Here is a 13518-nt window from a genome sequence, read left to right as displayed (position 1 = left end):
AGCTGTCTGAACTTACTCAGGGGAAGTCTTCGCCTTCACTCACATAAGAGTCTAATGGAATTAATATCAACAATCTTAGAGAAATCCCACACTATTCATGCCATTTTCATGATCTCCACCTTGGTAATTTTTTTTTTTTTTTTTTTTTTTTTTTTTTTTGAGTCAGAGTCTCGCTCTGTCACCCAGGCTGAAGTGCAGTGGTGCGATCTCGGCTCACTGCAACCTCTGCCTCCCAGGTTCAAGTGATTCTTCTGCCTCAGCCTCCCAAGTAGCTGGAACTATAGGCGCATGCCACCATGCCCTGCTAATTTTTTGTATTTTTAGTAGAGATGGGTTTCACCGTGTTAGCTAGGATGGTCTCAATCTCCTGATCTCGTGGTCCACCCACCTTGGCTTCCCAAAGTGCTGGGATTGCAGGCGTGAGCCACCACGCCCAGCCCACCTTGTTAATTTTTAAGCACTAAAATTTGATACTTATTTGTGAATGAAGTAATCTCTTCATTGTGTTTTTTTTTTTTTACTTATGCTGAGATTTAAATGACAAAGATTCATATAATCCAAGAGAGAAGTATTATTTAGAGGGATTCTTTTACCATGTGATATATAATAAATGCATCCAATGCTATACATCAATTTAAAAAACAAGTAAATAACTTTAAAGAAAAGATAACTACTGGCCAGGTGCAGTGGCTCACACCTGTATTCCCAGGACTTTGGGAGGCCGAGGCAGGTGGATCATGAGGTCAGGAGTTGGAGACCAGCCTGGCCAAGATGGTGAAACCCTGTTTCTACTAAAAATACAAAAATTAGCCGAGCGTGGTGGCAGGCGCCTGTAATTCCAGTTACTCAGTAGCTGAGGCAGGAGAATCGCTTGAACCCGGGAGGCGGAGGTTGCAGTGAGCTGAGATCATGCCACTGCAATCTAGCCTGGGTGACAGAGCAAAACTTTGTCTCAAAACAAAAAAGAAAAGATAAGATAATTACTTTATACTTAGCTTGTCTTAGCCATGAGTGACGGGCTGCATGTGGCCCAGGACAGTTTTGAATGCAGTTCAACACAAATTTGTAAACTTTCTTAAAACGTTAGGAGATTTTGGCCAGGTACAGTGGCTCATGCCTGTAATCCCAGCACTTTGGGAGGCTGAGGAGGGCAGATTACCTGAGGTCAGGAGTTCGAGACCACCCTGGCCAACATGGCAAAACCCCATCTCCACAGAAAATACAAAAATTTGCTGAGTGCACTGTCAGGCACCTGTACTCCCAGCTACTCAGGAGGCTGAGGCAGGAGAATCACTTGAACCTGAGAGGCAGAGGTTGCAGTGAGCCGAGAGCACACCACTGCACTCCAGCCTGGGTGACAGAGTGAGACCCCATCTCAAAAACAACAAACCAAAACAAAAACAAAAAAATGGCCGGGCACGGTGGCTCACACCTGTAATCCCAGCACTTTGGGAAGCCGAGGCAGGCAGATCGCCTGTCAGGAGTTCAAGGCCAGACTGTCCAACATGGTGAAACCTCATCTCTACTAAAAATACAAAAATTAGTCGGGCATGGTGGCAGAGACCTGTAATCTCAGCTACTCGGGAGGCTGAGGGAGGAGAATGGCTTGAGCCCAGGAGCTGGAGGTTGCAGTGAGCCGAGATTGCACCACTGCACTCCAGCCTGGGCGACTGAGTGGAGCGGAACTCTGTCTCAAAAAAAAAAGAGGTTTTTTTTAGATCATCAGCTATTGTTAGTGTTAGTGTATGTTATGTGTGGCTCAAGACAACTTTGCTTCTTTTAATATAGGCAGGGAAGTCAAAAGATTGGATATCCCTGCTTTATACCAAGAAAGACAACACCCCACATTTGCAATGCCTAAAAACACTACCAGCCATCTGAAAAACATGTGACTTCTAACTTCTGTTCTTTTTTGTAGCAGTGGAATCCCACGGTGATATCTGAGGGATGTGGTTACCTTTTGGAGGAGGTTCACGGTTTCTAAGGATGATTCTTTCTGAGTGAAATATTGTCAGTGTCATTGACCTTTTCATTATTTCAACTATTATTATTCCAGGTTATCAATACTCTGGCTGACCATCATCATCGTGGGACTGACTTTGGTGGAAGTCCTTGGTTAGGTATCATTATTGAATTTCTGAGAAGTTATAAAGTTGTCATTACCCTCTGGACAGTTTACCTTTGGGTGAGTATACTAACTTTCTGTAGAGGTATACTTGTAATCACAAATAAGAATAAATTATATAAAACAATTCACGTTTCTGGACTTCATTATGAATATGTGGTTTTACCCAAAAAATCAGGGAAATGATTTATTAGCATAAGAATTATGAAAATATCTGCCATTTACATTATGAAAATTAAATAGGTCAGTGTTTGTTTAATAGAATGTCAACAGAGCTTTTGGTCAAAAATATGTTTTTTTAACCTTTGTGCTATTTGTCACAAATGGAGTATGAGGTTTTGTCACTTAAATAGGAAATTCTTTCTAAACTCTTCTGCTTTATAGTTCTATCATATGGGTGGAAGGAAAGCTTCCAGTCTCCTCTCTGAAGATTCACTGCAGAAATGAGCTGACAACAGACAGCTTAACAGGAAAAGAAAAACATAGAACAGGCATAAACATGGGAACCAGCTGAAAAATGAGACGGCTAGAAGGGCTGGATGGTTGATGCTTAAAGAGCACCCTCTTCTGAGGGGAGAGGGAGACAGATGGAGATGTAGGCCATTTAGAGGGGCAGCAGATGATTTTTAGGGGAAATGAAAGAGCCCAAGGAACAAACAATTGGCCTGAGGCAAAGTTCCTCTGAGGTCATAGGGACGAGGTGACAAACTGCCGGAAGGTGAAGGGCAGAACTGCACTGCGTCTCATGATGCAGAGAAAGCCCCAGAGAATCTCTTAGAACTGCCCTCCAAGAGAAGCAATGAAAAGTGTGTCTGGGCAGGGTAATTTTGAATGACATCATTCAAAGTGCATGTTCCCACTTGCAACTGGAGAGAGATCAGTATGTCAAAAGTCTGTACTTGGTAAGAATTTGGCTGCTAAGTTGTGCCATAATTTGTCTTTTGAGCCTTTTTTCCTTTGGGGAAGTTGAGCTCTACATTTCGTCTTGCCATTCATGACAGTAAAAATGTGGTCGTCTGGGGGCTGAACCTCCTTCTGAACAATGATCCAAGATAAAAGTACTAATACCACAATGCTTTTTTATATTCAAGGGAAGAGGAAGTATGTTTCAGTTTTACCGCCTAGATAATTACACGTCATTTGGCACTGCCTTTCAAGATATGTAGAAAACAGAAAATATATGAGTTATGAAGATATCTAGGCACATTTAACATTCTCTATGCCACTTAGTCCAGAACAGAGAATTTTTGGTATAAATTGGAGGAAGCTTTTTTTTTTTTTTCTTTTCTCACCCCCAAGACGAGTCTCCCTCTGTTGCCCAGGCTGGAGTATAATGGTGTGACCTCGGCTCACTGCAACCTCCACCTCCTGGCTTCAAGTGATTCCCCTGCCTCAGCCTCTCAAGTAGCTGGGATTACAGGTGCCCACGACCATGCCCAGCTAATTTTTGTATTTTTAGTAGAGTCGGGGTTTTACCATGTTGGCCAGGCTAGTCTCAAAACCCGACCTCAAATGATCCACCCGCCTCAGCCTCCCAAAGTGCTGGGATTACAAGCGTGAGCCACCACGTGAGCCAGGGGAAGTTTTTAAATTTACCACTTTTTAACAATTCCATTTAGGAAAGTTCAGTTGAGCTGTTGGACTTGGACAACTTCTCACCTCTCATCTTTGTCGTTGTCATCTAGTCATCTATACCATTACCTCCTAAGCAGGGACGTCATTGGTGCCATGAAGCATTCATGCATGATGGCATTTCTTTGCTTCTCATTTCTTCATTTGTTTGACACTTCTCCTAGCTCCAAACTGGGCCAGCTACCTTTCCTATGAAATCTAGCAGTAGCTGTGGGATTGACGTGGTTGCTCTTTTCATCTTTTTAGATTACCCATTGCTTCTCTTGAAATCCTAGTACCTGATTTTTTTTTTTATCCTATGTGCAGAAATCAGGAAAAAACAAATTCTACAAAGAATTTGAAAGATATTATTTCAGGCCAGGTGTGGTGGCTCATGGCTGTAATCCCAGCACTTTGGGAGGCTGAGGCAGATGGATCACTTGAGGTCAGGAGTTCAAGACCAGATGGGCCAACATGGTGAAACCCCATCTCTACTAAAAAGACAAAAATTAGCCAGGCATGGTAGCAGGCACCTGTAATCCCAGCTACTTGGGAGGCCGAGGCACAAGAATCGCTTGAATCTGGGAGGTGGAGGTTGCCGTGAGCCAAGGTAGCGCCACTGCACTTCAGCATGGTTGAGAGTGACACTCCGTCTCAAGAAAAAAGTCATTTCAATGACTACCTCAGGAGATTCATAGGTATCTGACCCACATCTGAGATGGGATTTGCATTGCATTTTAGCTATGATGAGAACAAATATTTAATATCTTCGAAGATTAAAAGCATACTGTGATAATTTGGAAATCTTGGTGGGAATTCAGTCATTAGTGAGAATGTTTTGCGTTAAGTTCAAACCAGCCTCAACGAAGCTGATGTGAGGGAAGGCAAAGTGAACTCTGAGTAGAGCAGGGACAGAAGGAAGATGCTCCAGTGCAGATCAGGAAGGAGCAGGGGGTGAAATGTTACAAATTCTAGAACTCAGAGAGCTGAAGGTAATTACTTCCTTTTCAAGTTGTGAAACATGTTAACCTGTGGTAAAATACTTATAAGATGATAATTACCATCTAACCGTGTTGAAGTGTACAGTTCAGTTGTGTGAAGTCTATTCATGTCATTTTTTTTTTTTTTTTTTTTTTTGAGACGGAGTCTCACTCTGTCACCAGGCTGGAGTGCAGTGGTGGGATCTTGGCTCACTGCAACCTCTGCCTCCTGAGTTCAAGCAGTTCTCTTGCCTCAGCCTCCCAAGTAGCTGGGACTACAGGCGTGCATCACCATGCTCAGCTAATTTTTGTATTTTTAGTAGAGATGGGGTTTCACCATGTTGCCCAGGATGGTCTCCATCTCTTGACCTTGTGATTCACCCGCCTCAGCCTCCCAAAGTGCTGGGATTACAGGCGTGAGCTACCGCACCTGGCCTTTTTTTTTTTTTTTTTTTTTGAGACAGAGTTTCAATTTTGTTGCCCAGGTTGGAGTGCAATGGCACAATCTCAGCTCACCACAACATTTTCCTGCTGGGTTCAAGTGATTCTCCTGCCTCAGCCTCCTGAATAGCTGGGATTACAGGCATGCACCACCATGCCTGGCTAATTTTGTATTTTTAGCAGAGACAGCGTTTCTCCATGTTGGTGAGGCTGGTCTCAAACTCCCGACCTCAGGTGATCCGCCTGCCTCGGCCTCCCAAAGTGCTAGGATTACAGGAGTGAGCCACCGTGCCAGCCTCATGTCATTCTTGTGTGTGCGTGTGTGTGTGTGTGACAGAGTCTCATTCTGTCGCTCAGGCTGGAGTGCAGTGGTGTGATCTCGGCTCACTGCAACCTCCGCCTCCCAGCTTCAAACGGTTCTCTGCCTCAGCCTCCCGAGTAGCTCGGATTACAGGCGACCGCTGCCATGCCCGGCTAATTTTTGTATTTTTAGTAGAGACGGGGTTTCACCATCTTGGCCAGGCTGGTCTTGAACTCCTGACCCCGTGATCCACCTGCCTCGGCCTCCCAAAGTACTGGGATTATACGCATGAGCCACCGTGCCCAGCCGTCATTCTTATATTATTATTTCCTAGTTGTCTTTCCTGAAGACTATCTTCCAGTCTGAAAATGGACATGATGGATCCACGGATGTACAGCAGAGAGCCTGGAAGTCCCACCGCTGTAGACAGGAAGGTATGGCTCTGTTGGAGTCCCCATAGTGTGGAAATGAGTTTGCCCTGGAAAGGGAAAGAACAGCTTCTTGCCCTCAGGTTTCTCACCTTCTCCTCTCCTCACTCTCACCAAGGGCTGAGGTCCATTTGTATGCACACAAAGAAAAGAGTTTCTTCCTTTCCAGGAAATAAAATTGGCCGGAAAGACGTCATTACTCTACGGAGATATGTGAAAAGAAAAGTTAGAGATAAAATCCATAAGATGAAGGTGACAACGAAAATCAACCATCATGACAAAATCAATGGAAAGAGGAAGACCGCCAAAAAACAGTAAGATGTGCCTTGACACAAATACTGTTGTATGAACCATGTGCCAATCAAAGTAGACAACTGTAAAGTCCTTGAGAATATTTTCTACAATATTTGTGGCAAATTCAGTGGGTTCAAAATTGAGTTTGTCCTTTCTGCTTCATTAGTTTAAGCTGTATAATTCCTTTCCCTTCCTACATTCTTGTTTGTCATTTTTTCGGGGGAAGAGGAGTTGCTAGTACTGGCATTGGTTTTCCTTTCTCTCTCTCTCTTTTTTTTTTTTTTTTCCGGAGATGGAGCTTTGCTGTTGTTGCCCAGGCTGTAGTGCAATGGCACAATCTCAGCTCACTGTCTTTTGGGTTCAAGCGATTCTCCTGCCTCAGCCTCCCAAGTAGCTGGGATTACAGGTGCCCACCACCACGCCCAGCTAATTTTTGTATTTTTACTAGAGATGGGGTTTCACCATGTTGTCCAGGCTGGCCTCGAACTTCTGACCTCAGGTAATCCACCTGCCTCAGCCTCCCAAAGTGCTGGGATTAGAGGCGTGAGCCACCACAGCCAGCCTTTTTTTTTTTTTAATTTTGAGATAGAGTTTCGCTCTGTCGCCCAGGCTGGAGTGCTATGGTGCAATCTTGGCTCACTGCAACCTCTGCCTCCCAGTTTGAAGCAATTCTGCCTCAGCTTCCTGAGTAGCTTGGATTACAGGTGTGTGCCACCACATTTGGCCAATTTTTTTTTTTTTTTTTTTTTTTTGAGACAGAGTCTCACTCTGTCACCCAGGCTAGAGTGCAGTGGCATGATCTTGGCTCGCTGCAACCTCCACCTCCCAGGTTCAAGCAATTCTTATCCCTCAGCCTCTTGAGTAGCTGGGACTACAGGCATATGCCACCATGCCCGGATAATTTTTGTGTTTTTAGTAGAGGCGGGGTTTCACCATATTGGCCAAGCTGGTCTAGAACTCCTGACATCATGATCCGCACACCTCGGCCTCCCAGTGTGCTGGGATTACAGGCGTGAGCCACCGTGCCCAGCCCAATTTTTGTAATTTTAGTAGAGACAGGGGTTCACCATGTTGGCCAGGCTAGTCTTGAACTCCTGACCTCAGGTGATCTGCCTACCTCAGCCTTCCAGTGTGAGCCACCACACCCAGCCTGGATTGTTGAATTCAATGCTTGGGTCACCTCCAGATTCATTTTCACAGTCTTTCATGTTTTGGTCATATTACGTTGTATTTTGCTGCCATATGACTGATCTTTTTTTGTTAAATGTGAGATACTTGTTAAAAAATATTTAGCAATGAATTGAGGCCTAGTAGCATGTTATCTTGCTGCAGAAGAGATGGGAGTCTACTTCTGGGGGATGGTCAGGGGTCCTCCATACAGGCTGCAATTGAGGTCGTCGGTGCAGGCTCAGTCCCTACAAAGGCCAGGGTATTTCCTGTCCACCTCTATTCTGATGCATGACTCTTCTGGGTCTCAACCAGAGCCAGTGGACTTCAGTATGGGTCGCTTTCATTGGCAGACCCTCAATCCACTTGTTTTCCATCTAATCCCACGCATGTGTGCAAAAGCTGCTGTGCTTCTTTGCATCTCAGTAGTTCCTTCTGGAATTCAGCAATGAAACTCAGGGAAATGGGTTCCAAATGCGAGGCTGACTTTCGTCCTGGGTTTCCTTCTTCTCCATCTTCACCTCATGTCTGTTTACTGCCATGTTAGCAATTTGATGTATTCAATCATGGGTTTTATATTCTGTTTGGTGTCCCCCATTGTTCTCATCGGAGATCAGAAGCTTCAGATGCACTTATGTCAACTCAAGAGTAGAATGCTTCCTTAGCTTCCCTCCAGAGTCAGGTTTTGTGTTTCTAGTTCCCAAGTGCACAGCAGGAGCAGTGATGTCCTCACTGGCTTCTCATTTGCATTAAACTGTGAGCTTCTGTAGCGTGGGGACAGGACCCTGCTCTCATTGCATTCTCAGCACCTCACCACACACTCCTTGTTTGAGGCCACTCCAGACAGCATGTGCTGAAGGATGCCCTGTGGTCAGAAACAAGTTGATTAACTTTCTCTTTGAAGTGTTTTCGTCCCTGTTTCCTAGCGTTCTGGGAATTTTACACATCCTTCCTATAAAACCAAGTATCAGGTGAGATCCTTAGGATCAGGACCATGAATCAAGTGGTGTGAGGGCAACACAGCAAACTTACCCTTTTTAGGCCGTTTCCTTTTTCTGCCCTCAATCTCTGTGAACTGAACCTTGTTAAAGTCAGTCAACACCAGGGTGGATGGTTTGCCGTTGTCACCTATTTTCAGGACATAACACCCTGACTTAGGAGCCATTCCGATCATTTGTAATTCAATAGATGCGCCCAGCATTCAGATTGCCTTTTCTCTCAACCAGGATCTTTAAAGTCGATGACAAGAGTTCCAGTCCTGAATCATGGCAAAGTGCAGTAGTGAACTGCGGGGTTAATGACACCATATTCTGGAAGGATCTCTCTATGGCTGATGGTCTCAGTTCCGGCATCAGCCTCTGACTGAGAATCAGGTCTCACACAGGAGGAGTCAGATGAGGAGCAATCCTCTGCTTCCGATGGAGTTAGTTGTGATGAATTGGTGAGGTCTGGTTTTTCACACTGAACTAAAATGAGCTTTCGCTGTGTCAAGCACAAGACTGACCCCAGAAACACACATAGTGCACCTCATAGAAGCTTTTAATAGTCTTTATATTTACTAAAGAATAGGACTAACTATGGAACTATGAAGATGAGCTGGAAATGACAGGTGACTTGCCAGCAGGCCAGAGTGTGACTTTTTTTTGTCCCTCAATGGGAGGTGTCAATTCTCCCTTCGGTTGTGAGAATCAGTTGGTTCATTTGTGGAAAGGTTGCAGGGGGGATCTTTGAATCCCAGCCTTCAGATGCCAGAAGGGCAGAGGGAATCCCACACGGGCTGGTGGATCATGTGTGTGCATTTCTCTCCCTTCTAATCTGAGGAAACTAAGCATGAAAGAATGTGAGCATGCAGAAAAGGAGAGGTAGGTATCAGAGGCAGAGGAAAATGGGAAATTGGATATGAAAGAAATACACACCTACAAGTGAGTTCAGAAACTGAACCCCACCCTCCTGGGAAACGCCCATTGGAGTGTTGTTTTTAACCTTTGTACAATGTTTAGACCCAGTAAATGCAGAAATAGAAACAAATGGTCAGAAGACATATCGTGAGAGAGAGAGAGAGTTCACAAAACAGAAAACAAAGTACCTTAATATTTACCAGTGACCAAAAGATGTGAAGTAGCAAAACGTCTCCTGACCCCATTGCCAGCTAGACTGTGTGGAAACTCGGTTCATACCAGCCATTCTAGGGGTGGGGTGAGTTGTTGTCATCCTTAGGAAAGTGTGTTGTTGTAGGATCAACCACATCCTTCAAAAGGACTATGCCTGTTTATAAGCCCAGCTGTTTCTGCCCTGTGAAACACGGTAAGGATATTAATACAAAGAGAATACAGCTTTATGATAAAAGATGCTCAATGAAGGATGAATTAGGGATATACTGAGAATGGGGAAGGAAACTATCATCTCAGAAGTCAGCAGGCAGTAAGCAAGAGGAGGAATCAATATAGCAACAGTTTGGATCAGACTGTACAGTTTTTTTGTTTTTGTTTTTGTTTTTCTGAGATGGAGTCTCGCTGTGTCACCCAGGCTGGAGTGCAATGACGTGATCTTGGCTCACTGCAACCTCCGCCTCCCAGGTTCAAGTGATTCCCCTGCCTCAGCCTCCCGAGTAGCTAGGATTACAGGTGCCTGCCACCACGCCTGGCTAATTTTTTGTATTTTTAGTAGAGAAGGGGTTTCACCATATTAGCCACAATGGTCTCAATCTCCTGACCTCGTGATCCATCCGCCTCGCCCTCCCAGAGTGCTGGGATTACAGGCATCAGCCACCGTGACCGGCTCAGACTGTACTCTTATAGCCATCTGAAATACGTTTTCTAGGTATAGATAGATTGTGTAAGGGTACAGTTGTGAGGATAACAGAAATATGGCAGATTATTTAAAATCATCCTGAAAGTGGTGCTTTATCTGATGAAAGTGATTGTAATCCATAGGAAAATGTTTCAACCTGCGCAAGAGTTGCAGCGGCGGGCAGAGGACTACCACAAATGCAAAGTAAGGAACTTCCTCCCCGCAGTTGCAGGATAGTTCAGTGCTGATGCAGATGATGCCACAGCCCTTAGACTCTCTCAACATTCAATTTCTCATGTGTTGGCTTTTTCAGATCCCCCCTTCTGCAAGAAAGCCTCTTTGCAACTGGGTAAGTTTGCTTGTTTTCCTTGCTTTTGGACATAGTCTGCCAGGTCAGGACCTGGATACATTTTTCTCCCTACAGCTCTGTGCTCAAGCCCTGCAGAGGGAGATGGCAGAGAGAAAGGCTTCCTACAAGCATCACAGTCCCATCCCTGTTGGTAACCATGTTGTGCAAAAACACTTTCATCCCCACCCAGTGGGGCCCCTGATCTAATATTCTAAGTGTCAGAGGTCCCGTATTTGTAATAGCAAATGGGCCCTGACTGTAAATTAGTGAAGAGTGAATGTAACTTATTACCCACAGGGACAATTCCAAATGAAGGCCTTAAATGATGCTCAGCTAAGCTGGTTCTTGTGTGGCCTCTGTACCTTCAAAAGCTGCCGAGTCCTATTACACGTGATGGGACTTGTACACTTGAAGTGAAACACAGTTTTAAAACTTGCTTTGTTTAGAATTCCCACCTCATTTTTCCATGGACAAAAGTATTCTTCATGTTTTAGTGCACTTACAATTTGGTATTACCTGGGAGTGAAAAGAAATATTATAGCCATGCCTAACTGACTTCTTGAGATAAGATTGTTCTGTCAGAAAACCCTCTCCCAGTTCCCCTGCAGCTCTTCAGGAATCCACATCTCTCCAGAGCTCTTTGTTCTCATGGGTGGCACCTCCAGAGTGAAGAAGATCCTTTGTCAAGAAGGGAAACAGAGGGGAAATGAGAGGGTCCTGCAGGCAGAGCTGGAATCAACTTCCACTCTGCCTCTTGCAAGCTGTGTGACCCTGGGCACAATTTCTCCTTCCTCTGGAAACCTCTGTTTTCTTAGATTTGGAGCAGGGTGGTCACACTGACCTTGCAGAGTTCTGAGAATCAGAGACAGAACATAAAAGGCCTGGAAAACATTCTCCAAAAAGAAGCTGCAACATGTGTGGACAATGGGCTTTTCATGCCTCTCTTACTGTCTCTTACTGTCTGTTGACCTGGTGCAAGAAACATGCTCTGGTGATGGCTGTGAGGGAGGAATGAGGATAGACATAGACACTCCTGTGTCTCAAACATGCTTCTTTATTACTCTGTTATGACTCTGTCTTCCCTGGGGCAGGACCCCAGCCTGCCTACATTTGCGGAGAGACACAGTGGCATGTGGAGACAACAGTGTGTCCCAATGACTTTTCTTTACGCCCCAGCTGTCGGCAGTACTCAGTGGAAGGGTGATATTATGACACTGATACTGCTATTTTGAAACCTGGAGGATGGAAAGGTGCAAAAATCTATCACCAGCAACAGAAGGTGCAGACTGTGTTGGTGGCGGTAATTTTGTCCATCAAATGGATATGTGTGAAAGCATTCCCTCCTTTGTCCCTACAGGTCAGAATGGCGGCAGCGGAGCATCGTCATTCTTCAGGATTGCCCCACTGGCCCTACCTCACAGCTGAAACTTTAAAAAACAGGATGGGCCACCAGCCACCTCCTCCAACTCAACAAAGTTCTATAACTCATAACACCCTGAGCCTCAAGACACCTCCCGAGTGTCCACTCCATCCCCTTCCACCCTCAGCGGATGATAATCTCAAGACGCCTCCTGAGTGTCTCGTCACTCCTCTTCCACCCTCAGCTCCACCCTCAGCGGATGATAATCTCAAGACGCCTCCTGAGTGTCTCGTCACTCCTCTTCCACCCTCAGCTCCACCCTCAGCTCCACCCTCAGCGGATGATAATCTCAACATGCCTGCCAAGTGTCTGCTCTATCCCCCTCCACCCTCAGCGGATGATAATCTCAAGACACCTCCCGAGTGTCTCATCACTCCCCTTCCACCCTCAGCTCCACCCTCAGCTCCACCCTCAGCTCCACCCTCAGCGGATGATAATCTCAACATGCCTGCCAAGTGTCTGCTCTATCCCCCTCCACCCTCAGCGGATGATAATCTCAAGACACCTCCCGAGTGTCTGACCACTCCCCTTCCACCCTCACCTCCACCCTCAGCTCCACCCTCACCTCCACCCTCACCTCCACCCTCAGCTCCACCCTCAGCTCCACCCTCACCTCCACCCTCAGCTCCACCCTCAGCTCCACCCTCACCTCCACCCTCAGCTCCACCCTCAGCTCCACCCTCACCTCCACCCTCAGCTCCACCCTCACCTCCACCCTCAGCTCCACCCTTACCTCCACCCTCAGCTCCACCCTCACCTCCACCCTCAGCTCCACCCTCACCTCCACCCTCAGCTCCACCCTCAGCTCCACCCTCAGCGGATGATAATCTCAAGACATCTCCCTTAGCTACTCAGGAGGCTGAGGCAGAAAAACCACCCAAACCCAAGAGGCCGAGGGCCGCTGACGTGGAACCATCATCACCGGAACCCAAGAGGCGGAGGTTCGGTGACGTGGAACCATCATCACGCAAACCCAAGAGGCAGAGGGCCGATGACGTGGACCCATCATCACGCAAACCCAAGAGGCAGAGGGCCGATGACGTGGACCCATCATCATCCAAAGCCAAGAGGCGGAGGGCCGATGACGTGGACCCATCATCACGCAAACCCAAGAGGCGGAGGGCCGATGACGTGGACCCATCATCATCCAAAGCCAAGAGGCGGAGGGCCGATGACGTGGAACCATCATCACGCAAACCCAAGAGGCGGAGGTTGAGTTAGCTGAGAACAGGCCATTGCACTCAAGCCTGAGCAATAAGAATGAAACTGAGTAGAACAAAATAAAAAAATCAAAAAACAAAACAAAACCCACACTCCAAAAACAAACTAACAAAGAATAAATAAATAATATAAAAATAAAATATATACTGCAGTCCTTATGTTATTGCTTTGTTTCGATATCTGGTATGATTGCCTGAGGGACCTGAGGTTTTTAATCATGGGGTTTTTTTTAATCTTTAGAAGTGGTTGGTTATGTAAAATATTATTATTATTATTTTTTGAGACTGGATTTTGCTGTGTCACCCAGGCTGGAGTTCAGTGGCTTGATCACAGCTCACTGCAGCCTCAACCTCCTGGGCTTCAAGCAATCCTCCTGCCTCAGCCTCCCAAG

At 45.9% G+C, this 13518-nt stretch overlaps 1 protein-coding gene across 13 annotated transcripts in view; it reads left to right on the top strand.

Annotated features, from left to right (window-relative positions):
* Positions 1 to 13281, top strand: part of NPIPB2 (nuclear pore complex interacting protein family member B2) — a 49011-nt gene extending 35730 nt beyond the window's left edge. For all 13 annotated transcript variants that reach the window (XM_054668866.2, XM_054668871.2, XM_054668873.2 and 10 more), the window contains 6 exons: positions 2057 to 2185; positions 5793 to 5892; positions 6056 to 6200; positions 10281 to 10341; positions 10451 to 10486; positions 11844 to 13281. In XM_054668866.2, coding sequence (XP_054524841.1) covers positions 2057 to 2185; positions 5793 to 5892; positions 6056 to 6200; positions 10281 to 10341; positions 10451 to 10486; positions 11844 to 13127 — 1755 coding nt within the window. In that variant the 3' untranslated portion in view covers positions 13128 to 13281. The remainder of the gene's footprint in view (positions 1 to 2056; positions 2186 to 5792; positions 5893 to 6055; positions 6201 to 10280; positions 10342 to 10450; positions 10487 to 11843) is intronic.
* The last annotated feature ends 237 nt before the right edge of the window (positions 13282 to 13518 follow it).

The sequence above is a fragment of the Pan troglodytes genome, chromosome 18 (assembly GCF_028858775.2).
Source record: "Pan troglodytes isolate AG18354 chromosome 18, NHGRI_mPanTro3-v2.0_pri, whole genome shotgun sequence".
Classification (NCBI taxonomy): domain Eukaryota; kingdom Metazoa; phylum Chordata; class Mammalia; order Primates; family Hominidae; genus Pan; species Pan troglodytes.
Note: the sequence above shows the minus strand (reverse complement) of the source record. Positions and strands in the feature narration are given on the sequence as shown.